This window comes from Chelonia mydas, chromosome 1 (assembly GCF_015237465.2).
Source record: "Chelonia mydas isolate rCheMyd1 chromosome 1, rCheMyd1.pri.v2, whole genome shotgun sequence".
In the NCBI taxonomy this organism is placed as follows: domain Eukaryota; kingdom Metazoa; phylum Chordata; order Testudines; family Cheloniidae; genus Chelonia; species Chelonia mydas.
The window spans coordinates 62,284,879-62,311,894 of NC_057849.1; the positions used below are offsets into that span (position 1 = coordinate 62,284,879).

The following is a 27,016-nucleotide window of genomic DNA, read 5'->3' on the forward strand; positions in this document are numbered from 1 at the left end:
TTGTTGTGGGTAGAATACAGGGGTTGAGTAGAGAGTGATCTGCTGTCTATTTGGCGGGTCTTCACTAGACCCGCTAAATCGACCGCCACTGGATCGATCTCAGAGGGTCGATCCCAGCTGTAGCGTAGACCTGCCCTAAGTGTAGATGCAGATAAACTGGTATGAAGTTTCTTATACAAGTTTAGCTTATTTTTGTAAATTTACGGGATTTAGGTCAAATTTTTTTGTGTATGGTTGCACCGTTCCCATTCTTATTTGTCTTTTTACATGTCACATACCAAAGAGCAATATATACATCAACTTAAATTTGCATCCAATGCAAATCATTAACGGCGACCTCATATGCTTTGGTATCAATTATTGCATCCCAAAGAAACTGTACAGAAAGAATGTTAAAGTCTCATTCACCTCAGTTGAACCTATGAGTGTCATTACTTTTGCAAATGAGAAACTAGGTGCCTTACAGAGGGGGCCCAGAAATAAAAGGACTTCACTGTTTTTTTTTAAATTTGCTATTTAAATTTTGTCCACAGAGCAGGTAATTGTGTATATCATTGTCCATTTTGTGTGTGCAAATACATAGCCATAAAGTCAGTACATGTGCAACATATGGGAGCACAGTATTTTTAATACATGAGTTTTGTATCCCTATGGTGCATCTTCATGAAGCACCTGAATCATAAGCTGAAAAATAAAATATTTGCAGTGTTCTGATTGCCTAGACAGCAGAAAGATTTTCTACGATAGGTTGCAAGATTTATTGTAATAATCAGTTAAATGTCAAAAATGACAGAAATGACAGCTAAACAATCCTGTCTAGAAAATGAATGTGACAAGAAGTCCCCGAAGATAGCACCACACAGAACTGAGTTTGGTTTCTGTGAATCAGAAGAGATCAGAAAGCTAATTAAGACAATGAAATGAGACATGGAGTTAATTACATGAAAGCGTTGAGATGATTGCATTTGTTTGAGTGCAAATAGCACAAAAGTACTATGTAGTGCAATAAAAAGAGTTGGGCAAGAACAACCCAATTTCTTGAAATTCTTGGTTAAGGATGCAAATTTTCTCTCTCCTCTATCTGGCATTTAATTATGAATTAGTTGCTGTGTCAGTGCCTGCCAGTAGCTCCTCGCTAAATCTTCATTACTTTAACTAATTTGGGACTCTGACTACATCTGGATAATATTGTGTGATATCCGCCATCACCTAAAAATTGAGTCATAGCAATATTATTTTTAAAAAATACCCTATAACTTTTCAAGATATTTTCCTAGCCCTTTTTTCTTTTGGGGGTCATAATTCACATGTACATTATTTTGATGTTCAAAAAGGGTAAAATTAACCCAGCTGCAAATAGCTCATGCACACCCTTCCACAGACGAGCCTCATGAAGGAGCTGTACTAGGGGTGGCATAACATATTTGCCTAGGGAACATAAGAACATAAAAATGTCCCTACTGGGTCAGACCAAAGGTTCATCTAGCCCAGTATCCTGTCTTCCGACAGTGGCCAGTGCCAGGTGCCCCGGAGGGAATGAACAGAACAGGTAATCATCAAGTGATCCATCACCTGTCACTCATTCCCAGCTTCTGACAAACAGAGGCTAGGGACACCATTCCTGCCCATCCTGGCTAATAGCCATTGATGGACCTATCCTCCATGAATTTAACTAGTTCTTTTTTGAACCCTGTTATAGTCTTGGCCTTCACAACATCCTCTGGCAAGGAGTTCCATAGGTTGACTGTGTGTTGTGTGAATAAATTCTTTCTTTTGTTTGTTTTAAACCTGCTGCTTATTAATTTCATTTGGTGACCCCTAGTTCTTGTGTTATGAGAAGTAGTAAACAACACTTCCATATCTACTTTCTCTACACCAGTCATGATTTTATAGACCTCAATCATATCCCCCCTTAGCCGTCTCTTTTCCAAGCTGAAAAGTCCCAGTCTTATTAATCTCTCCTTATATGGAAGCCGTTCCATACCCCTAATAAAATGTTTTTTTCTGGAATTTTTGAATGTAGGAATTCATGGCTTTAAAGTTAACTTTTTTTAGGTGTGGAATAGGCTGTAATAAGCAATATTCATAACATATTTATTCTATAAGCCATTACCAGCCAAATAACATTTCATTAAAGGTTTTTGCTTTAGGACAACAAATCAGCCTATTTTAACCACTGAATTTTTACAGCGTATATCCCCCAGGGCAGGTATCCAGGTAACCATACTGTCATTGCTTCTGGGCACAGGTGGTCGGTTGGAAGGAAAGAGCTTGTTTCTATCTGATGAGCAAAATAGTCCCTAGCTACAGCTACAATAAACCTAGAGAAAAACATTTCACAAATTCCCCTCACCCTTTTAACAAGAACAAATATTCAAAACCAGGATTATCAAGGTGATTTGTTGCATAATTTCAAAACCCATTGATTGATATTTTGAACATGTTGAACAAACATTACAATGAGCCTTGGTTGGAGGCTGAGAACCACAACAATCTCTGTATTTTTATTATATAACTAAGAAGACAGTTTCATGGAAACATTTTTAAAAAGATTTTCAAAGAAAGATTTCAAACTTTTTCTGTCCCTCTCTCCTTCCCCCTTTATTTTTGTCTTTTTTTTTTAAACTAAAATACATATCCTGATGCAGATAAAACTGAAATAATGGATGTTTTGCATTATGTCTGGTTTATTGAAAATACTCTAGTTGTGAGCCATCAGAATGCATAAATATGTTTTTCCAAAGGAAGATTTATAGCTGTTTTGCTTTCAGGAGCAATCTTCATTGGATATAATGTTAATACTACTTTCCATGAGTTCTCTAGAGGTAGATAAATGCTGTGTGCATATTTCATAGGATTTTGGAGAGTGATTTCTAATACTTCATAGCTGCACTGTAGAAATCCATAGAGAGCATAATCGGATGAATATCATAGTGATAAAATTAATACCTACATATTATGGTGATGGGTGCATTATAAATAATTTTCATGGAAGGTGAAAGAAATTGGCTGTAGACAGAAGCATTTAAAAATAAATAAAATTGTAATAAATGATAAGCAAAAGAAGATATAGCAATAATATTTGGAAAGATAACATATACTGAGAAATGTGTTTTTAAGGCAAAATCTTAAATAATTTGTCATGTCCAGAAGAACGGGTTATAAACGGAGTTTTAATTAATTCTTAAAATTTGGTCCTTCAGACTCATTTTCAACTTAAAAAAAAAAAAAGTTAATGTAGAAAAATATGTTCCTTATGGATTAAAATTCTGATCATATTATTAACTGGTAGCCTGCTCATTCCTCCAAATTAGTGATTCTGTCATACACCTGCTCATAACATGCAAGAAAAAGCATAGATTTCCTTCATGTTTGAACCCTCACAGTGAATTTGCACTGATGTTGGTAGGATATAAATTCTGCAAATCTACATCCATAGTATGTGTGTCTCAACTAAGGCAAAAAGATACTATGGATACTCAAAATATTTTGAAACTATAATGAGCAGTTTGTGTATTTTCCCCTGGCTAGTAAAACTCACTCATAAAGTCTTTATAGCTTTATAATATGCAAATCCTTCTAAACTGGAAAATTAGTAGTTTGTTGAAGTTTATTCTGGGTTTCTCCACACCCCCTATTTACACAAAGTAGGAGTGTTTTGCTCATGCAAGCTCTTGGATTGACAACTTTGGAGACTAAAGTTTTCTATTAAGTCAGTTGGAGCATATTATTGACTTGATCGATGATCTCCCTAAACAAGAATGTCATAATAGTTTTCCTTTGATACAAGAATTGTTTAGTTGGGGATGGAGGGTAGGAGATAGGACATTTTATGCTATGTGTTTGAAATAGTAGTATGACCAGGGTGTTGTTTTAAAAACATACTTTTTGCTCTGAGTCAACAGAATAAAACTAATTTAGAAATCTTTTGCTTTTGGAAGCAATTAATTTATGTCCACCCAATGATTCATTTTAAGGGAAAATAACATGAGGGCTGCTTGTTATTTGCTAGTTGCATTCCAGATTCCTCAGATGTTTATTTTGAAGCTAGATATTCAGTCAGAAGTTTCTGTAGAATTTATCTGCAGGTGCAAGAGAAGGGGACTTGATTTGGAGGCAGGTCCCAGGGTATTCAGTTTGCCTTTCTCTTCTAAGTCGCTGGCTTCAATCCAGTTTATAGAGGATAGTATTCAGGAGTCTTGAGCTTCTGATGATTCTTTAACCTTTGTGAAATGAGCCGGTGGTCTCCGTCCGTTTGCTAGTGGACACATATCACAAAATTACTGTCACAATTGACTCAACTATTTGCAATCTTACTAGAAAAGCCAAGGATTTAAACAGAAATGATCTTCCACACTGTCTTCAGAAGTGCCTCTGCCAAAACAGGTTTTAGACATGCTGTCAAGGTTCCTTCCCCATTCTGAACTCTAGGGTACAGATGTGGGGACCTGCATGAAAGACCCCCTAAGCTTATTCTTACCAGCTTAGGTTAAAAACTTCCCCAAGGTACAAACTTTGCCTTGGCCTTGAACAGTATGCTGCCACCACCAAGCGTTTTAAACAAAGAACAGGGAAAGAGATCACTTGGAGATGTCTTCCCCCAAAATATCCTCACCAATTGGTACAGGTGAACACAGACCCAAACCCTTGGATCTTAAGAACAATGAAAAATCAATCAAGTTCTTAAAAGAAGAATTTTAATTAAAGAAAAGGTAAAAGAATCACCTCTGTAAAATCAGGATGGAAAATACCTTACAGGGTAATCAGATTCAAAACATAGAGAATCCCTCTAGGCAAAACCTTAAATTACAAAAAGGCACAAAAACAGGAATATACATTCCCTCCAGCACAGCTTATTTTACAAGCCATTAAACAAAAGAAAATCTAACACATTTTCTAGCTAGATTACTTACTGACTTTACAGGAATTGTAAGGCTTACATTCCTGATCTGTTCCCGGCAAAAGCATCACACAGACAGATGAGCCCTTTGTTGCCCCCCCTCCAGATTTGAAAGTATCTTGTCCCCTCATTGGTCATTTTGGATCAGGTGCCAGCTTAGCTTCTTACCCTTTTACAGGTGAAAGGGTTATCTTAGCTTCTTAACCTTTTACAGGTGAAAGGGTTTTGCCTCTGGCCAGGAAGGGATTTTATAGCACTGTATTCAGAAAGGTGATTACCCTTCCCTTTATATTTATGACACATGATATCTTACTAGTGATATGAGAAGCTTGCACTGCTGCTGCTTGTGCTGTATCTCTGCTGTCCATAAACAGAACTAAGGTAAGAGGTTCAGAGTCTTCTCAGGTTGGAATGCCGTCTGCCTCTTGTGAGGGACCTGCATTTGATTCTCGTCATATCCACAGTGCTACACACCGGTGTGTGGTTGCATCTCACTTGGTTTTGGTCCATTCTCTCTCCCTGCCTTATCTTTTTTTGTTCTTTTTTCCTTTTCATCTCAATTATCTGTGTTTTTCTGAGTTTTGCTTTCCATTTTTCATTCTTATTTTTGTTCTTTGTGCTTCTTCCTCCTAATGCCTTTTTGCTAGTTCTCTTCATCTGAGTCTTCCTGACCCAGTTCTTGGTCTCCCTCCCTTTCTTCCAGCTGCAAACTCTTCTGATTTTACATTTTCCCTACTTTTCCTCCTAGTTGTTTCCTTATTTCCTCCCGTTTCCTTTCTCCTTCCCTTCATTCTCTTCCAGTTCCCCCCTCTCCCTTTTCTCCCTGTTCACTTTGCCTGCTATCCTCTTCCTCTCACTCCAGCTCCCAGCCCTTGCTTTGCTCTCCCTTTATTTCCCTCTCTTATTTAACAAAGGGCTCGATGCTAGGAGGACATGAGGTGCTCCTGTAGGTGCTTAGAAGAAACATGCTGCAAAGGGACTTTGGTAATTTTTCCTTTGCAGCTATGTCCTTAAGTAAAAGTGCTTTAAGAAAACTTCTGCTAAGTGCCTTAATTTAGGTGTTTGAATGGAGTTACATTGGTTTAAAACTCCTTGATGTAGTGCCTTATGAGGCTGCCTATGCCTAAATCAAGCCCCGTTGCTACTTTCTAAACATGTGTGATACGCCACCCCATTGTGTAAATCATTTATTTGTAAATAGTCTAGTATTATGATTCAGGAATCTTCTATAGGATGGTAATTGTGAATATTTGGGTATGAAGTACTGTAAGTTTATAGGGACTAAGATGATGGGCAATGAGGAGGTTGCATGTAATTACTGGCACTAAGGGTCAGTTTTGACCATTGGCTCAAATTATGTACTATAAATCAACACCCAAAGATAAAAGATCCCCCAAACTAAAATATGATGAAATCTAGATAAGAGAACATCATTTTGAGGCAGCCTTCTGTTTCAGAAAGAGCTCCAAAATATCCCCAAATGTTTTGAATATAATTTTGCTCTACATTTAGTAGCAGCCTATTTCAGTTAACTAACAGTTTTTTTTAAAGTAACTTGTCATCATTTTAAAATAATATTGGGCTTGATTCATTACGGCATTACTTCACTTTTACCATGGGATAAACAAAGAACCTTTGGTTTTAATGGAGTCACGTTGGTGTAAAACTGGAGCAGCAGAGTAGTGATGTAGTTACACAGTCATAAAACTGGTGATTCAGTTTGTAAACTTTTGTAGGATTATTGTAAACATAATATTGAAGTTTTCTATATTTTTTTTACTTTTAAATACCTTTGTTCCAGAATTGTTGTGTGTGCTAAAAGTAAATGAAAAATATAGGGGAAAAATCAAAAAGCATAAATCAAAAGAAGTAAATATTCATTGGCACATCTGAATACCTAATATGTAATATTCACTATGTATATTTAAAAAATACATGCCAGCAAAAGGATTTTACATCTTACTACACTGATACAAAGGCACTCAAAATATCTTTAAGCAACTGATTTTGTTGGTCCCTTGTGTAGCTGCTTAAGATATATTTAATTGATGCAACATTTCGCTGCCCAGCTCAGTAGACAGGCCTGCTAGGTGTGGTGCTCTGTCCCACTCTAGGGGCAACTAACCTAGCTAGAGATTAATGAGTTTGTTATAGCCTTAGCTAAGAGCCATGTGGCTTTTAGCTTATGCAGTAGAGACTTATACTTCAGAGGTCCCAGGTTTGATCCCGTCCGACAACGACCGGGGTCTGTCAGCATTACAGTAAGAGGTGGTTTGAGTCTTGTTGCCGTGTGCTTGATTGCTGCTTATGTGCTTTAAGGGCCTGAACCTAGCACCCTTATGCATACAAAGTAGTCACTTACTACACTGATTTCAATGGGACTGCTTGCATTCAGTGAGGTACCACCCAATGTGAGTGTCAGAATTGTGTCTTCTCTGCACTTTGATTCAGTAAAGGAATGCTTTGTGACCATGGAACAAGTTGAACATATTTGGCGTTTTTATTGTTTTAACTTTTAATATTTAGTTTTACATTCTGTGCTTGAAATATTATCAGATTTTTAACAAAAAAATATTGCACAAAAAATTTCCAGTGTTTGTTTTGATGCTGTTTTGTTGCCTGGATTAAATAGTTTTTTAGATAAACACCTACGGTAACTAATCGTTTCTACAGAAAAATGTGTTCAATTTAATTGTTATGTGAGGGTAAGATCCTCCAAATGCTACTAATGGAAAGAGTACTTACTACCATGCTCAGTCCCATTGACTCAGATTACTTAGGCATCAGTGTGTGCAGGATTAAGCCCTTCATTTTCAGCTGGATTTCATGTGCTATATTATGCTGTATATGTCTCTTAATGTTGTTGTTTTTGTTGAAAAAGTGTGCAGTCCGTGCAGCTACAGAAGGCAGAATCCTTGTGTTGGAGGGTTTGGAGAAGGCAGAGCGGAATGTCTTGCCTGTGTTAAACAATTTGTTGGAAAACCGAGAAATGCAGCTTGAAGATGGGCGCTTTCTTATGTCTGCAGAACGTTATGACAAACTGCTACAGGTACAGGAAAGCATTATGTTGTTTTGAATTTTTATCTGTTTCTGACAGGGAAGTGACCCTATTAACTATGTCAGAGATGTCCTGAGATAAACAGGGTACATCCCTTGGATGGGTCTTCACCTGTGTGAGGATGTGACTCAAGATGATAGCTGGCTAAGTGAAGGTCATGGGTTAAATCAGCCATTCGGTCATTTAAAAATAATTTTTTAAAAAAAGTCTCCTGAATGTCCTTTATTCTCATAGACAGAGACTGGCTACTAATTTTGAAGTAAATTCTACTTACTTCTAGCAAATACATGCTATTCTGATTCACAAAGAAAAACATTTGTGAACAAAAGTTGAGATTGGAATTGTTCCAGTGGAGTTGAGCTAACACTTCAAAATAACATTACTCTCTTTAGAAAGCCCTCTAAAAATTGTAGAATGTCTGAAAACGAACGATTAAGGGATGCAATGCATTCCTTGCTGCCATATAATCCTTCACTCAGAGGTGAAAGTAAGTACCAGTAAGAAAGTGGCGGCCAATATGGGCCAGTACGCAGCCAATGTTAAAGCACTGCTGCGTCAGGGCTTTAACTGCCGTACTGGCAGGGCTGCTGATGCGGGGGGGGCACACAAAAGGAGCATCTGCCCCGGGGTCTGGTGATTTAAAAGTGATTGCGGCTCTGGCCAGCGGTCCCCGGGCCCTTTAAATTGCTGCTGGAGCCCCAGGCAGCGCTGAAGGGATGGCTGGGGGAGTCTGGCCCCAGCCCTACTCCTTCCACCCAAGGCCCCACCCCGCCCCCACCTTGCCCAGGACCCTGGCTGCCCTGCGTACTGGTACGTCCTTTAAGTTACTTTCACCCCTGCCTTCACTCATCCTATAATTTGCAAAAATATGTGCAAAAGGCCAATATAAATTACAGCGTGATTATTGGAAATTGATCCCTTGAATAGGAAATGGGATTTTATAATTTCCAAATGATGACTTTGACCTTTGGTACATTTTTTCAAGTTTTATGAGGCAAAATTAAGTTTGAGCAGGTTGTTTGTCAGTCCTCTGTACTCTACTTACATGCCCCATGGTTTCCTGTCCCATACCCTGTCAGTTTCTTACCATCCACCTGACTCGTACCTATCCATATTTCTTCCTATTATGTCTACCCCCGTCTGCCAAATGAGCAGTAGCTTGTCAGTTGATAATCATTTTTAAATAATGTTAGACTTTGGTCTGCAATATTTCTGAAACATCTCTGTATGAACATGGCCAGTCTGTAACTTCAGGGGACAGGAAAGCTGACGTAGGGAATGCAAACAAAACATAGTAGCTTCTCAGTTAAAGGCACACATACCACTGTACGAAGCGTGTTTCCACCAGGCATTAGGTACAGGGAGTTAGAACTGGGGCTTTCTTCTACCAGGTTCAAAAAACCCAGCAAACGAGAAATAGCTTAAGCTTGCTTTAAGCAGAGTGGGGGAAAAATACAGTCCTTCATTTCAAGTCTCTTAAGTAGTGTATATAGTTCATCAGCTTCTCAGTTCTTCATTGCTTCCTGGCCCTATAGCATGGCTGAACTGGGTAAGTATTCTGTTGTTTCTTTTCCCCTCAGCATTTCAATTGCTCCTTTTTCTAACCCTGTCTTAGTGTGGGATATCAATTATTATGAGCTAATACAAGTTAACTTTTCTAACTTCAGATTAATTTGAAAAAGTGACTTTAAATGTCCTTTTTCTAACCTTCACTAAACTTCCCATAAAACTCAGTGCTGGGCTGAGATGGAGCCCCATGTGGCTCAGGCTACACAAGTCATAGGAAGGAAAATTGCAAATAGAGCACTGTGAATAATTGATTTTTCAGTTCTCTGGACAAACCAAAAAGTTGAAAAGAATTGTTTCGGATCAATCTGAAACAAAAATTTTTTAGTCCCTTCAGCAACACAGGAAAAAAAATTGTTTCAGGTCTAGCAAAATTTTCTGTTGGACCAAAATGTTTAATTTAGATTTGGGGTGTTTTTAACTGCATTTTTAAATAAAAGTAAAGGCAATTTGGAACACTGTTCACAAAACCACCACAGGATGAAGAGATGGTGTCCTTTGCCCTGATACTATATAGTCCTATGGTTAGAGCTCTCACCTGGGATGTGGGAATTCTAGGTTCAAGTCCCCATTCTGTCTGATTCAGAGTAACAACTTTAACTTGGGTCCTTTCACTTTGCAGGTGTGTGTCCTAACCACCACTATAGGGTATTCCAGGGTGAGTCTCGCCCAGTTTCTTCTGTTGAAGTTGTTTCACTTTGTATTAAATAATTAAATATTCATTAGGCGAGAGAGAGAGAGAGAATGGTGGTTAGGGGACTCACCTGGGAGGGGGAGTTCTGGGTTCAAGTCCCTGCTCCAATGACTATTTATACAAAGTGGAACAGCTTTAATAGGAGAGACTGAGTGAGGCCTATTCCAGAATACCATATATGGTTAGGGTACTCATCAGGGACAGGGGAGATCTAAGTTCAGGTCCCTGTTCTGAAACATGCTTAGCAGGGACTTGAATCCAGTCTCCAGCATTCCAGGTGACTGCTCTAACCACGAGGCAATAAGGCATAAAGAGGCCACCACCCCAGGCTCCTTCTCTTTCCACTTCATGAAGCTACCTTGAAAATATTTTGTCAGAAACTATTTGGCAGATTTGTGTTGAATTCATGAATAGTTTTAGTAGACCTAAAACTGCATTTTTCAACAAATAAACTTTGTCCAAAATTTTTGTGCCCTACTCCAACTTAAATACACCCATGATCCTACATATTATTGCACAACATTGCCCACTGAGCCATTAAATACTGTAACTCATTTCTGAGACATTATGGTTGGTGGTTATGCCTCTTTTTGCTTTTAGAGTATTTCTGATCCATTCTAGTCTGTTTCGTTTAGGAGAGGTAACTTATGAAAATGTAATCAACATACTGAAGTACAAAATGTGGTTTTTTATCATAGCTACATTTAAGGAGGAGACAGGAAAACTGACTTTAAATTCAAATAGGAATTGATTGAGATTGTGCAGTACATTTTTTTGTACCTTGCTAATGACAAAATGGCTCTAAATTGGTCCCTTAGGTATACTGCTAATGTTATCTGATTTGAATAAATCTCCTATAGTGATACTAAATCTAATATTGTTGTTTTTTTGTTTTGGAATATTGTATTACATAAGTTATGGCTCATTTTCTGTTCTTCTATGTGAATCATTATTCTTGCATTGGGTCTGCACGAAGTAGTCATGTATAATTTCAAGCAAGACTTGATTGTAATGTGGGAAGACTGCAGAACTGCCTTCTTTGTCTGCAGTGAGTCTTTTCCTGGCAACGTGATTGAAGTTTTCAATGTGAAATAGATGTACTCTTCAGAAAAGAGTACAGTGATAAACCTGTATTGTTATTACTTGTGGTACAGCATATTATATACAAACAAAATGTTCTCTTATTCAGAGGAGCATCCCTTCATTATAGTTAAAAAAACCAAACTTGCTAAAGTTAGACTTTTAATTCTGTGGAAGAAAATACATAACACAGTTTCATTGTTTTTTCTCTTCTTTATAAAGAGAAAGATATTTGTAACTCTAATTCATAGTTTCCAAACGTTGAGCATCTGTGGAAATCCATCATTAGCTTGCCTGAAGGCTGAACTCAGTGAAGCATATTTCAGCCACCCTTACCTTAGAAGTCCTCGATATATGATCTACAAATTGAATACCTTAAATCAAGATAGAACATTTCATCCTGACCCCTCTGTGTTAAAGACAAGGGAAGCAGAAGACCAAATTTAACTGGAAGACCACTCTTTTGATCCCTCCCCTATAGGTCTTCAGTCTGTAGCTCAGGCATCAGGGCCCTCACTAAAAGATGTCATTGCATTCTAATTATTACCTTATTTTAATTGATCCAGGAACATACTAAAACTGAGTTAGATGCATGGAAGATTGTTCGAGTAAGTGAAGATTTTCGTGTGATAGCTCTGGGCCTGCCGGTACCTAGATATTCTGGTAACCCATTGGACCCTCCTCTTCGTTCTAGATTTCAAGCAAGAGATGTTTATCATCTACCCTTTAAGGTAAGTACCATTGTAGATCAGTTAGAGCTTGTTTACAGAGGAGGACTAATTGATACTTTAATCTTGTATTTTACCTATTATACATTCAAAAATTAATCATTGAACATGAATAAAATATTTTGACCCTTTTTTGGGTGGGGGTCATATTGATGCCCAGTTAATTACTGAAAAGAAAGAAAGAGTCTCCAAGAGATAAATTCATGGAGGATAGGTCCATTAGTGGCTGTTAGACAGGACTGAAAATCATACTCTGAAGTGTCCCTAGCCTCTGTTTGCCAACAGGGGATGGATCACCTGTTCTGTTCATTCCCCCTGAAGCACCTGGCACTGGCCACTGTTGGAAGACAGGATATTGGGATAGATGGACCATTGGTCTGACCCACTATGGCTGTTCTGATGTTTTTATTTTGTAGCTAAAATTAATTTCAATAAAACAATATAATCCTAAAACAAAGATATGCTAACTTTTTTTTCTTTTAGAAAATTAATTCTGTGTGCAAAGACCAGGCTCTTTGCTACAAAAGGCTCGGTGTCTAATTAGATGAGAAATAGAAAACATCTCGCACAATATGCACTGTTATCCATGGTATAACCCAGAAATTAATCTGATATGTGATGCTATGTTCTATTTTCAGGACCATCTTAAGCTATTATACTCGGTTGGATCAAATGTTTCTGCACAGAGGTAAATTTTCATAATTACAAAAAAGTAGTGTTGAGAGGCTGAATGTTCTGTCCTGTCAGGATTGTTTGCAATTTGTGTGCTGTATCCCTTCTGATGGACTCAGACCAGAAGGCTATAAAAGAGTAGTGGAAGGCAAATATATCAGCTTCAGGATGAGCAGGTCCCTGTTTCCTGGATAGCCAAACAAAGGCTAGCCCAGGCCAATCAAGACACGCAATGCCATTTAACCTGTCTAAGGATCAGTTAAGGCTGTTAGGCTAATGCAGGCACCTGATTACAATTAACCATCAAGGGCTCAATTAACGCCATTAGGCTAATGGAGACAGCTGGAACCAATCAAGGTCCCATTTACACTGCTTAAAAGCTCTCCTTCCAGTGAGTTCCAGGGGAAGGAAATTGGAGGAGAGGAAGCGATAACTGAAGCCTGAGGAAGGGTCAAGGTAGAGAAAGAGTTGGAGGAGAGGAAGTGTTGCGAAGGACCGAGGTAAAGGAGAAGGTAGAAAAGGAGGTTGTGGGGAAGTGGCCCAGGGAGTCGAAGCAGCTCCGGTGGTGAAGGGAAGGCCACCAACGGCTGCTACCATTAGGGTCCCTGTGCTGGAACCCGGAGTAGAGGGTGGGCCCAGCAGAGACTGTGGGGTATCCCCCTTCCCACCTCCCATACTGGCCTGTGATGAAAGTAACTTGGTGTAGGCTGTGGTCCTTGCTGCTAGGCTAAGGCAGCTCAGTGAGCTTCTGACGCCACAGAATCTGCCTGGAAGCGCAGGACCCACCAAAACAGACTTGGAGCTTTTCACACCCTAGAGACTGATGAGAACTAAGTGAATTTTTAGTAAGTATGGGAATATGTTTAAACAGTTTTTCATATATAATTACAGTTTTCATATTGTGAGTCCTTAATTCTGTAGAACTTTATTAGATAAAATTTACTTGTATTCAGAAGTTGTTTCAACATCTTATGCTGTGTTTAGCTTCATAGGGCTTAAAGTTTTAAAGTATGTTTTGCATGTATAAAACATTACAATTTCTTGTTTATTTTCCAGAATCTCTCAGCTCTTGTCTTTTGCTACAACTCTCTGCTCCCAGGAATCTTCTACGCTAGGACTTCCAGATTTTCCTTTAGACAGTTTATCAGCTGCAGTTCAGATTCTGGTATGTGCATGTAACTGTGAAGTGAAATTTTAAAAGTGAGGAATTTCCTCAGATATAATTTGAACTGTTCATATCTTATTAGTGTCTTTGGAACTACTAGATTAATAAGAACGCTAAAAAAATCTTTCTCTCTCTGAATTGGATCTCATTGGACACATCCTTAATTGGATCTCTGTGGGCACCATAAAGACTGCAGAGATCCAGATGTAAGATCAGGAGATAAATTAGTATGAATCAGGAGACAAGAAAGATTTCAGCAGAGCTTCTTGGTGTATTGAACAATGATTAGATTCCAATAATTCATTAGGCGTGTCTATTAGCCAGGTGATTTAAAATTGATTTAAGTGTGTTTATTTGGGGGGGAGGAATTTATAACAATTTCTCTCAGAGAAACTGACTTATTGATACCACATAAAAAACTATGAAGTGATAAGCACAGAAATTTGACTAATTTATAGTGTGCTTTAGGAAAGGAATATATGTTGGATTTTTAAATACATTATATCATTTTATTCTTCTAGCCCTGTAGTGAAAATGACTTTTAAATTAATGTCAGACTGCTTCCAAAATAGTGGAAATAAAATGTCCACTCAGCTATTTATCTGACCTGAGGGGTGAAGGAAGTATTTTATTTTACATTAAAAAAATGTAGTGTGTTATCATTGTGTGTCAGTGTCTGATCTATTTATAGCTTCCTAAACCAGGTTCTCAACTTTTTCCATGCTGTGGCCCTGTTCCCCTCTGGGACCTTATGTTCCTCCCCTCATCTGGCTCGCACCATTGACCATTTAGCAATATGGGAAAGGCAAGGTGGTTGCTTGCTCCCCACCTTTCAACACATTTGCAAGCTCCTACAGGGTCATGACTCCCAGACTGAAAATTCCTGTCTGAAACAGAAGGCTTTTTCGAGTGAGGAGGAGGCTAATCTCATCTGTGCCATTGTAATTATGCTCTCTTTGTGGCCCTTACAAAAAGTGCTTTTTAAATGCAATGTGAATGTCTGATCACCTGAGCAGCACATTTTACCTAGAATGCGCTCAAGTGGATGATTTTTACTACATCCATTTATAATGCTCCAGATTCAAGGAGCATCACTGAATAACAAAATGAGTTGAGTTCGCATTTCACAAAAATATACTTGTGCCAGGATAGTTCATTGCTGTTTTGCCCATATATGTTGGGGATATGTGCAAACAAAAGAAACTAGAGAATTTCGAGTGAAAAATCTATTTTGCTTTATTTAGGGCTTGATTATGCAACTATTACTCACCTTGGTGAGCACTTAAACAAGTAGTTCTTCTTCTAGTGCTTGCTCATGCCGATTCCAAGTAGATGTGCGTGCTTAATGTACCCGTCGGGTCGGCTGTGGAGCCCCCTGGAGTCGTGCCTTCATGGCAGTGTATGTAGGTCCTTGCCGACCCGCTGCCTCTTAAGTTCCTTCTTACCGCCCATGACGGTCATTGGAGCTGCTGCTTCTCTCTTGATACGGGAAGCGATCCCCTAGTGGTCTTTCTCTTTGTACTTGTAAATAGTTAACTTAGTATTAGTTAGTGTTTCAAGTAGTATTTATAGTTGGTTAGATAAGTTTCTGTTAGGGTTTCCCCCACTGTGTTCTTCCCCTTCTGGGGACTGTGGCATGCCTCGGTCTCAAGGGTTCAAACCATGCAGGTCCTGCCAGAAGCCTTTCCCCGGGGTGACCCCCACGACTCTTGTTAAAGTGCTTAGGGGAGACTCTCCAGACCTACAGATGCAAGATCTGCAAAGACTTCCACCCAAGATCCAAGAAGGAGAGACTTTAGGTTAAAACTACTCCTTGTGGAGTCAGTTCTCCATCCCCAGCCGGGACAGCCTGTGTCAGACTCGAAGTCCAGTGCTTCGATGCGGAGTGCATCAGCCTCAGTGAGAGAGATTGCGGCGTGGAAAAAGGACTCTGGGTCCAGAGACCCTTGGCACCGCCACTTCCTGGCACCGAAGACCTCCACTGTGGCTACCCAGCACCGCTCACACTCGCTGGTGTCACACAAGAAGCAGAAGAGAGCCAAAAGGAGGGGGCGTTCGCTCACAATTAGAGCCGTGGAATGCGAAAGCGCTAGCGGAGTGCATCCCATGCCAGGACACCAGCTCCTGCTCCGGCTAAACTGGCACCAGCCTTGCAGAGAGATCCGTTGAGTCCAGTACTGGTGGACTCCCCCACGCGGGAGAGTCTGGTAGAGGATCTGGATCTTCCGTCCACCCCGGACATGTTCGAGGCAGCCAGGGACCTCGTAGCTATGACAGCTCAGCTGGCACTGGCACTGCAGAAAAATGTTATCCCTTCCAAGGACAAACCAGCCATAATGCGGCACCGGCCGCCCTCCCCTTGACACTACTTCCTGGCCACCACCCCATTTGGCATCCCTGTGGTCACCGAGATCAGAGTCCTTATCGGACTCAGAGCCAGAGTAGTATGTCTCGAAATGGAGTTGGCACTGTAACCCCCACTCAGAGGATAGGGTTAATTGAAACTCTTCTAGACTTAGGTCAAGCCAAAGCATTCCTTCCGGAATCGCGTTTTCTGACCAGGGGCACCATCATAGAGGGCTGACAACGACAGCCCGCTGCTACGGTGCAAAATTGCCTGAAGCTGCTTAGTCGTGTGACTGCTTATACATATGCGGTTCAGCACACGAGACTGTGGCTCCGACCTCTTCAGGCCTGGCTGGCCTCAGTATACAGGCTAAACCGAGACCGCCTAGACAAGATAGTTAGTTAGTCTTCCTTCTCCAGTTATTGAGTCCCTCCCGTGCAAGGGCGGCGAGTTATATCTCCACGTGGTGCCTTAGCACCAGCAATATTTGGGGCCCAGCTCCACCAATATTTGGGGATGGGTGTCCCCCCGACCCCACCTGCCACCCCCCCGCGCCTCCCCTGAGTGTCCCCCGACCCCCTCTTGCTGCCCCTGGTCCTCTGCATGCCTCCCTGGGCCCTGGAGCAGAGCATCCCTGCCTCTGCCTCGTCTGTGCAGCTCCGTGCTGCCTCCCTGCAGCAATTGCTGCCGCAGGGTCCTAGTACCCCCCCCCCATCTCCACTGCCACGGCACACTGAGTCTGAGCCTGCCATTCCACCTCAGACCCTTCCCTTTTCCGGCGGGACCCTCCACCAGCACAGGGGGCCCCTCCGCCCGCAGTAACCGCTCCTGCCCCATGCAGGTCAAGGAGGCAGCCCCATCCCTCACCCCCAGTGAGGCTACAGTCAGGGGCAACAGCAGGGGAGGAGGCGGCACCCACCATGCTGGAGGTGAGGGAGATTCCTGGACCTGAGAAGGCCTAGGAGTACATGCAGTGACAGTGGTGGGGGTAAGTGTGCTGCTGGGGGGGGCGGGAAAGGGGGGCTCCTCCCCCAGAGCTCACTGTTGCTGGCAGGGAAAGGGCTGGGGGGAGTCCTCCTCTCTGGCCCCTGTTCCACCTCCTGAGTCTTCCGAGATGCATCCCCCATCCCATCGCCGAACCATCCATGACTAGAGACAGCGAGGGCTGGAGCCTGGAGAAGGGTACTTGTGCATACACTGCTTGCCACCACAGGAGCAGGGGTGGCAGGCTTGTAGAAATTTTGGTGGTGCCCAGAATCCGCCCCTGCCCAAACTCCACCTCCCACCTGCCCAAGGCTCTGGGAGGGCGGTTGGGGATGGGAGGGGGCTTGGGGTGAGGGCTGTGGGGTGTGGCTGCAGATGAGGGGTTTGGGGTGTGGGAGGGGCTCAGGGTGAGAGTAGGAGTGTGGGGGTGAGGGCTCTGTCTGGGGCTGGGGCCTTGGGGGGTTAGAGAAGCTCAGGGCTGGGGCAGAGGGTTGGAGTGCAGGGGGATGAGGGCTGTGTCTGGGGCTGGAGATGAGGGGTTTGTGGTGTTTGAAAGGCTCAGGGTTGGGGCAGAGGGTTGGGGTCAGGGGGGATGGCGGCTGTGTCTGGGGCTGGAGAGGAGGGGTTTGTGGTGTTGGAGGGGGCTCAGGGCTGGGACAGAGGGTTGGAGGGGGATGATGGCTCTAGCTGGGGCTGGAGATGAGGGGTTTTTGTATTGGAGGGGGCTCAGGACTGGGGCAGAGGGTTGGAGTGCAGGGAGATGAGGGCTCTGGCTGGGACTGGGGATGAGGTGTTTGGGCTGTTGGAGGGGCTCAGGGCTAGGGTAGAGGGTTGAGGGTGCAGTGGGGGGGCTGAAAGCTCTGGCTGGGGGTGTGGGCTCTGGGGTGGGGCAGGGCTGGGGATGAGTTTGGGGTGCAGGCAGTCTGCCCTGGACTTGTTCACAATGAGGCACAACAGGAAATGTCAGCAGTTCTGTTCCTTCCTGAATCTCAGCCTGGACTTGCTTACAGATGCTTTTCTCCTTCCTTGGAAGGATGGTTGGTTTTTGTCAACACGATGGTTGGCCGCTTCCTCAAAGGACTAGTTAGACTGAACCCTCAAGTAGGACAGCCAATCCCCCCCACGGGATCTCATCCTGGTGCTCTCAAGACTGATGGGTCCGGCCTTTGAGCTCTCTTCTCTACCTTTCCTGGAAAGTAGCGTTCTTGGTGGCTATAACTTCAGCCAGGAGGGTGTCTGAGCTTAAGGCCTTAACTTCTGAGCCCCCATATACAGTCTTGTATAAGGACAACGTGCAGTTGCAGCCACACCGAGCTTTTCTCCCAAAGGTAGTTTCACAGTTCCACATAATCCAGGACATATTTCTTCCAGTGTTCTTTGCAAAGCCACACGCTAGCAACCGGGAGCGAATACTGCACTCCCTGGATGTCAGGTGAGCGTTAGACTTTTACATTGAAAGAATGAAGCCTTTTTGGAAATCAGTGCAACTTTTCATTGCGGAGCGGATAAAGGGACTTCCAGTATTGTCCCAAAGAATCTCTTCATGGATCATGGCCTGCATCAGGGCATGCTATGACCTGGCAAAGATACCTGCCCCTGCGCTGACGGCATACTCCATAAGAGCGCTTGTATCTTTGGTGGCATTCCTGGTGCAAGTCCCTATTCAAGACATCTGCAGGGCAGCAACGTGGTCATCGGTCTACACTTTCAAATTGCTCTACGCCATTATTCAGGAGGCCAGAGATGATGCCACATTTGGCAGAGCGGTGCTGCAGTCTGTGACCTACTGAGCTCCAACCCTTTCTCCTAGGAAATGCTTGGGAGTCACCTACTTGGAATCGACATGAGCAAGCACTCAAAGAAGAAAAAATGGTTACCTACCTCCTTGTAACTGTTGTTCTTTGCGATGTGTTGCTCATGTCCATTCCAAGACCCACCTGCCTGCTGCTCTGTCAGAGTATTCTGGCAAGAAGGAACTGAAGAGGCAGCAGGTCGGCAGGGACCTATATACACCGCCATGAAGGCCCAACTGCAGGTGGCTCTGTAGCCGACCTGACAAGTACCGCTAGGGGAAAAAATTTCTGAGGACCTGTTAACGCATCACACATACCTGCTTGGAATGGACATATCTCAAAGAATAACAGTTGCGAGAAGGTAGGTAGACTTTTTTTTTCATTCATCTGTGTAAAGGTTGCACGATCTAGCACTTAATTATATGGAATTCCAACTGTAGAGCAGGTAAATTGAGCATTGATTGGGCTTTTAGTTTTCTGGAGTTTCTTTTTCTCCCATTGAAGGGTATACATAGCTAATACCTAGTGATCCCCAATGACATTCATAGCTATGCTCAGCTTTTTATTTCTTTTTTACTTTGCCACTATAACTCAGTTATTTATAGGCTTGCTGAGTATAAAAAAAAAAAAAGAAACAGAGAGACATATTAGTTATTACTTACACTTAGTAATCAAATTGTTTTAGACTGCTAATACAATTTATTTTTTCTGCAAATAATTGGAAGTAAAGTGTAGTAATTTTTAGTAGCCTATTTCTACGCTAAACAATATTAACTAAACTATTCAGTAATTTCCAGTAATTGAATTATGAAGTAAAATCTGTACAGTGTAATGGAATCAATATTTAATTATTATAAATTGCTATGAATGACTCAACCATGCTGCAGATTTCTGTAATACAGATATTTATTTATTACTTCTATGAAACTGCCCATTGCATTGCATTTCTTTGCTCAGAGATATTTAGAAAATATATGTAAGCATGATTTATTCTATATTATAGTGTGCAATACAGAGAATGGTTCAAGTAAGTGCAGCAATCATAGTAAAATAAGGCTTAATTTATAAATATCTTGTAGGGAGGGCGAAAGAGCCTTTTTAGTTCCAAGTACCTAATAGCCAGTATTGCCTAAACTTAAATGTCATCGCTGAATTTCCTCATAAAAAATCTTGCTTTACTACAGTTGTGGCTGCTGTTAGTTTCAGTTCCTTTTTGAAAAGTGATTAAAAAGTATACCCTTAAGGACCACAAAACATTAGAATTTAAGAACGTTAACATTTTGTAATCAGTAACTCTTCTTGAGAAGTCCTACCATCACTGTATACAAAGTTAAGTCTCTACACCCAAGAAAAGCAGATTGCAGGTATCAGAAGTGACAGAAATGGGCCTGATTTCTTGACTTGCATATGAAAATGGATTGAAATAGAAAATTGAAGATAAAGGAAAAATGTGGAGGGGCAAAGTGTCACATTGGTTTCAGCATTAAAATGTTTCTAAACTGCGTCCACTTTTAATAAATCTTAAAAATAGGAAAATTGTAGTCTCCCCTTGCATGTGAGTCTTCTCGGTCCTTTTTATAGTTTCAAACTCCTGTCTACTTTTATGGGAAACTGTCTTTCTGCAGTTTAGTGGCATCAATCTCCAGTAATTTTTATTGATCTCTCTATGGTAGTTCTGTTGTTGGCTTGTATTCTAACTGATTATTCTCCCGTCGGCCTTCAACATGCTGCAGCCAAAATGTATCTTTCTTTCCTGTTGCTTTAATCGTTTCCCACCTTGTTTGAATTGCCCTACTGGCTTCCTGTGTTTCCACATAAAGTTCATACTCCTCCTCACTGTCAAGACTGCGTTGCATCGCTCGTCTCCATCTTTGACTTTTTTTCCTGTTACACCTTCTTTTATGTTCTAGTCTTTGGCAATCCTTGCCTGCTTTCTCCCAATCTTTCACCTCTTTCTCCCACTCCTAACTTCACTCCTTTCATGTTACCTCCGATACTTGAAACAGCCTCACTGTCTAGGGGGCCTCACCACTTTGCTCTCTTCCTAAAATACCTTTTGTCTTCTCTCCCACCATTTATGACTTAAGTAAAAAAACAAACAATCCCCCACTCCCAACCTGGTAAATATTTATATTCTATCAATTCTGTTGAAATCCAGTCAAATTCTGTTAAGATCCAATTACAAGATGCATGCCTAACCTCTACAGTGTATATTGATGTAACTGATGCATCTAGACCCACCTCCTCATGTTGTCTAACCTCGATTATAAAGTCTTGCAAGCTGAGATTTGTCTTTTTAGCACTATTCATACCTATAGTGCAGCAGAAACAACAAAGACAGTCTGTGAGCAGATAAGATTTGTTCAAGTGTACTGAATTTCTTGGTTACAGCACTTTTTAAAAAACATACCAGATTCTGACCACTGGCAGTCTGCAGTGGAGGCCAGTATATGCAATAAGAAACTGCAACACTCTTTACTTCTCCCTGATGTCTTCCAAGACCTCAAGGGAGTTAAGTAGCACAGAACACCAGAAGGAAAGACAGCAGCTGTCATATCTTGAAACTACCCTGCCTCCTCTGCGTGATGTTAGAAATCAACAGCTGGTGGCTCATTCTTCAGTTCATATCGAGATTCTTTAGAATCTGCAGTTTCAACAATTGACCCCTCTCTCCACCATGAGAAAAGAGTATGAGACCTAGTGGGAGTGGAGGTGGGGAGGTAGGTGAGACAGCTATTGGGGAAGCATGGATGAAGTGTCCCTGCTTTTGTCTCAAAAGCTGAATGGTGCACTTGTTTGTTGTCTCTCTTGCCTCTTTTGCACTTGTGTCAGTATAATGTGTTCCAGGTTAATGGATAATCGAATTAATCTTTCCTGTATTTTTATTTCTAACTAGGATTCCTTCCCTATGATGTCAGTCCGGCATATAATCAAATGGCTTTACCCTTATAATGTCCTACTAGGAAAGGAAGGCAGGACTGCAGTAGAAGATGCATTAAAAGTGAGTACTGTGCATTTTATATACAAATCCCAGAGAGCAGTCAGTTACTACAGTAGCCCCATTAAATCATAATAAGACATCAAAGCAATGCTAATTATTTAAATAATATATGTTAATGCTGATGTTAAAAAAAAAGATTTTGAACAATACCTTCATAAACCAACAGATTTCATTAGATGAGTGTTTTATATCTTCTACTGAATTTAGGCCACAATTCAGAGGTTCTTAAACACATGCATAACTTTAACAATGCGATAGTCCCATTGATTTCAATGTGAGTACTCACATGATTAAAGTTAGGCATGTGCTTAAGTGCCTTATTGAATCAGGGCCTTAGCGAGAAGATATTGACAAGATAGGTCTTTGTCACTAAAATGGAAAATAATAATTTTTCTAAAATTCATAAACTTCTTAGAAAATTGTGATTAAATTACCTCACATGAAAAATATTGAGTGTGTCGTGACAATTCTACTAGTTTGTTTATCTTTATGGACATTCGTATCTGTTAAACATTCAGTTAATCTATAGAGCTTTCTGAAATAATGCTGAACAAAAACTAAAAAACTAAAAAAGAAAGACAGAGAAAATGCGTATTTTATGTCTCTTCATTTCCTTGCCCACTTTCTCCTCCTGCCAGCATTTTCCTAGATTCATAGTCTTTTTCAGAGTCACTATTTCCAGATAGAATTTCCCGACTGGTAAGTGTGCCCCGCATTCTTTTTTTTAGATGTATTACTTTACATTTGGCCCTATTGAAAGGCTTATTGTTTGCTTGTACCCAGTTTACTAAGCAATCCAGGATCCGTCCTCTTCATTATTTATCACTCCCCCAATCTTTGTCTACCAACTTGATCAGTAATGATTTTATGTTTTCTTCTGAGTCATTGATAAAAATATTAAAGAGCACAGGCCTGAGAATCAATCCCTGCAGAACTCAGCAAGAAAAAATACATGCTCAGTGATGTTTGTCATGTTTGTCATTGACTGTTACATTTTGAGACCTGTCATCCAGATTTTTATAAATTTGTGTGCCATATTGATTTTGTATTGTCCTACGTTTTAATCAAAATGTTGTGTGGTACCAACACAAATGCCTTACAGAAGTCTAGGTGTATTACATCAGCACTGTTACCTTTATCACTCAAACTTGTAATTTCATCAAAGAGTCTCAAGTTTGTTTGACAAGATCTATTTTCCATAAACACATGTGGTTGGCATTAATTATATTACCCTTCTTTAATTCTTTATTAATTGAGTCCTTTATCGGGTGTTCCATTATTTTGCCCAGGTTCAGTGTCAGGCTGACCTATAATTACCTGGGTCGTCCCATTTGCCCTTTTTATATACTGGCACAACGTTTTTCCAATCATCTGGAACTTCCCCAGTTTTCCAAGATTTATTTAAATCAATATTAACTGTTCAGAGAGGTCCTTGGGGAGGTCTTTTAAAAAGCTTGGGTATAAGTAATGTGTACCTGCTGACTTTAAAATGTCTAAATTTAGTAGTGGGTATTTAATATCCAGCTTAGTTAATGCTGGAATGGAAAGTATTTCATCATAGGATATGCATATATCATCTGGCTTTTTCCCACATATGGAACAGAAATTTTTATTGAACACTTTTGCCTTTTCTGCATTATTATTGACCATTTTACCCTTTCCATCTCATAACGAACCGATACCATTAGAGTCCTTTTGCCCTGATACACTAAAAAACATTTCTTGTTTTCCTTAACTCTGTTAGTTGTAGATATTTCCTTGTGTCCTTTTGCTTCCTTTATCAATTTCTACAATTTCTAGCTTTTAGTTTGTATTAATTGCTATCAACATTTCCTTTCTTCCACTTTTAAAATTTATTTATTGCTTCTTTCGCTTCCCTAAGCCAGTTTTAACCTGTGTAGTGTTCTACAATTTCTACATTTTCTAGCTTTTCTACAATTTCTACAATTTCTAGCTTTTAGTTTGTATTAATTGCTATCAACATTTCCTTTCTTCCACTTTTAAAATTTATTTATTGCTTCTTTCGCTTCCCTAAGCCAGTTTTAACCTGTGTAGTGTTCTTCCTCAGTTGTGATTTTTTGGGAATTCAGTAAAATGTATTTCAACATCTCTCAATTAACAGTTATATTTTTTTTGTTTAAATTCTCCCAGCTGATTTGGCTCATAATTGTTTTCAACTTTGTGAAACTGGTCCTTTTAAAAGCACCCTGTATAAATATTACTGGTTGGAACTTTATTCTGTTTGCACATAACAAATATAATTAAGTCATGATCACTTGCACCAAAGCAACCACTAACTTTTAGTTCTAAGATCATTTCCTCTTTATCTGTCAAGATGAGGTCAAGTATAGAATTCTTTTTATGTTAGATGCAATGCTTTGTGAGTTAGGTAATTGTCATTTATACTACATAGAAATTCCAAAGATGTTTTACTATTAGTAGCATGAGACTTCCAGTTGAGCTGGGCAGGAAATGGTTTTTTTCCTGTTTCTAATTCGGACAAAAAATCAATCCTGGAAATTTTTGTGAACTGAAAAATCCAGGAAAAAAATAATTAATTCAAATCAATCAGAATGTTTCATTTTTATTTTTTAGTATAATTAGCTTAGATTTTGATACAGAACTTTATTTTGAACTGGAAGACTGGAATTTTTCATGTATAAAATGTCAAAACAAAACATTCTGAAACTATTTTCAATATTTTTTCGATTCAAGAAATTCATTGAAACTGACCATTTCCTGTGAAAAGTTTTGGTTTCTATTAACCTATTCTCTGATGAAAAGAAATTTCATTGAAAAATTCCCTACCAGCTCTAACCTCCAGCTTTATGTTACTCAGATTGAAGTCACAAACAATAATGCAGTTTTTTCTCTTACACGTTATATAGGTAGGTGCTTAAGGAGTTGGTTACTATATCCTTGAATGTGATTTGGTGGTGTGTAACCATTTTGAGCTTTATCTGTTACATAATCAGTATTCTCTTTAATTTCAGTTAATTTTTTGAGTAATGATTGAAGGATTGAAACTTTACTATATTCGTGGGAAGTATTTTCTTTATGTTGTGATTTTTAATTTATTTTGCTAGCACCCAAAGCATTAGATAGCCATCTATAGTTGTATTTGAGAAATGTGAAGAAATAAAATGTTTCCTTCTCTTGTTATAATTGCACCTGGAAATGATGCTGTAATTATAAGAGTCTATCAGCAATGCATGTGGAAATAGCGTTGGACCTGATCCAAAGTATATTGAACTCAGTGGGAGTCTTTTTGTTTACTTCAGTTAACTTTGGATCAGGATCTCTAACTTGCCAATTAAAATCTTAGTTCAAGATGAAACTCAGAATGCACATTCTCAGCTTTTTTCTATTCTTCTTCCAGTGTTTGGTGGTGGTTGAAATTGGTTCAGCTGTTAAAATAAAAATAGAATTTTTGGCAGTTTTACACTAAAGTTCACTTATGCTTTTTTTAAAAAAAGTTCACATTTAAACATGAAATATTTGTAGTCTTTTAGTCCAGAATGTGAATCTGAGAGTGAAGAGCCAAAGTATATGTCTGATTATGTTACAAAAAATAATTGTGTTTCTAACCTTAATTTGCAATGTTGTGGTATCTTGTACAAATAAAGATACATAGATTTTTATATTCTTTGCAACACACTTTTAATAAAAGCAATCGAATGTGCCTAAAATAATGTGAAGCTTACTCTAATGTTTTCAAGAGACAAGGTGGGAGAGGTAGTATCTTTTTACTGGACCATCTTCTATTGGTGAAAGAGTCAAGATTACGCAGAGCTCGAAAGCTTGTCTCTCTCACCTTGGAAGTTGGTCTAATAAAAGATATTACACAACATGGCTACAACAACGCTGCATCAAATGTTTTCATCACAGCAGCAATCTTCATCATTATCTGAATTACCAGACAGATATTTATCATGATATTTGAACTCTGAACCTTCATAACCTAATTCCTATGGAATATCCTTTCACCTGCTTGGAACATGAGGCTATGGCCAAGATGGCCAGCCAAATTTAAGATGCTCTGGAAACAATTTTTAAAAATCAGTTAGGGTCCTTTTTGCTTCTTGATTATGTAGAAAAAAGACGAAAAATCATTTCCCAAATAAGTGTGGGTTGGGTTTTTTACTTGTTTTTTTACCTCTGAAATAGCAGGTTTTACAGGAGGACTTTTTGGGTATCTTAGGGTTGGTTTTCAATAGAAAGTTAGGTCAGTTTAATTACATCTGTCAGGGGTATGAAAAATCCACATCCCATTGTGGCTTAGTTAAGCTGACCTAAGTTCCTGGTGGATTAAGTACAAGGATGGGAGAATCCATCCCATCAGCATAGGTAGCATCTACATTCAAGCTTTACAGTGGTACTGCTGTGTCACTGTAGTATTTTAAGTGTAGGCAAGCCTTCAGATGTGTGTGGCGAGTGCTCACATCCTTATTGAAGTGTGTGTGCGTGGGTGTGTTGAATCTTACACATGGACATATCCTCTCTTGTAAGTGTTCATTAGGCAGTAGAGTTAGAGGTGTTAAGAAAAAAAACAGTAGTTTAAAAAATCTGACTAAAAATCCCTTGCTCTCTATTACTTAGCTTTCACTCTTTTGCCTCCTTTGATGTCAATAGAGTGACACCATAACTTTTTCAAGCATAAGAAGACCTGAATTTCTAATATAACCCCAGGCTCCATCCAGATAAACAGATAAGATGAAAACAAACCAAAAAACCTCAAACCCCACCGTTTTTAGCAAAAAAATTTCACGCCTCCTGCATACAGCGTAGAATGTTGGAGGGGTGGTGGAGGGCAGAGGTGGTGATAAAAGGGGCAAAAGGCAATTTTTTCCTTGGCCTATTAAAGGGTATATAAGAAAAGTTTCTTGTGTGTAGGGAGCCCTCAACTGTAATTACACACAAGGCTATCAAACTAAATAAACATCTTAACTTGATGTGTATTTTTTTTTTTTTTTAAGCTGGATGTTAAGTGGTCATAATAGTCCTCAAAGATAAATGGTGTGGTAACAT

General features: G+C 40.0%; 1 protein-coding gene across 3 annotated transcripts in view; it reads left to right on the top strand.

Moving 5' to 3' along the window:
* VWA8 (von Willebrand factor A domain containing 8) overlaps window positions 1–27,016 on the top strand; it is a 283,177-nt gene that overhangs the window by 40,669 nt on the left and 215,492 nt on the right. For all 3 annotated transcript variants that reach the window (XM_037894686.2, XM_043533390.1, XM_007061314.4), the window contains exons 5-9: window positions 7,782–7,949; window positions 11,865–12,029; window positions 12,665–12,714; window positions 13,755–13,863; window positions 21,884–21,988. In XM_037894686.2, the coding sequence (XP_037750614.1) occupies window positions 7,782–7,949; window positions 11,865–12,029; window positions 12,665–12,714; window positions 13,755–13,863; window positions 21,884–21,988 (597 nt within the window). The remainder of the gene's footprint in view (window positions 1–7,781; window positions 7,950–11,864; window positions 12,030–12,664; window positions 12,715–13,754; window positions 13,864–21,883; window positions 21,989–27,016) is intronic.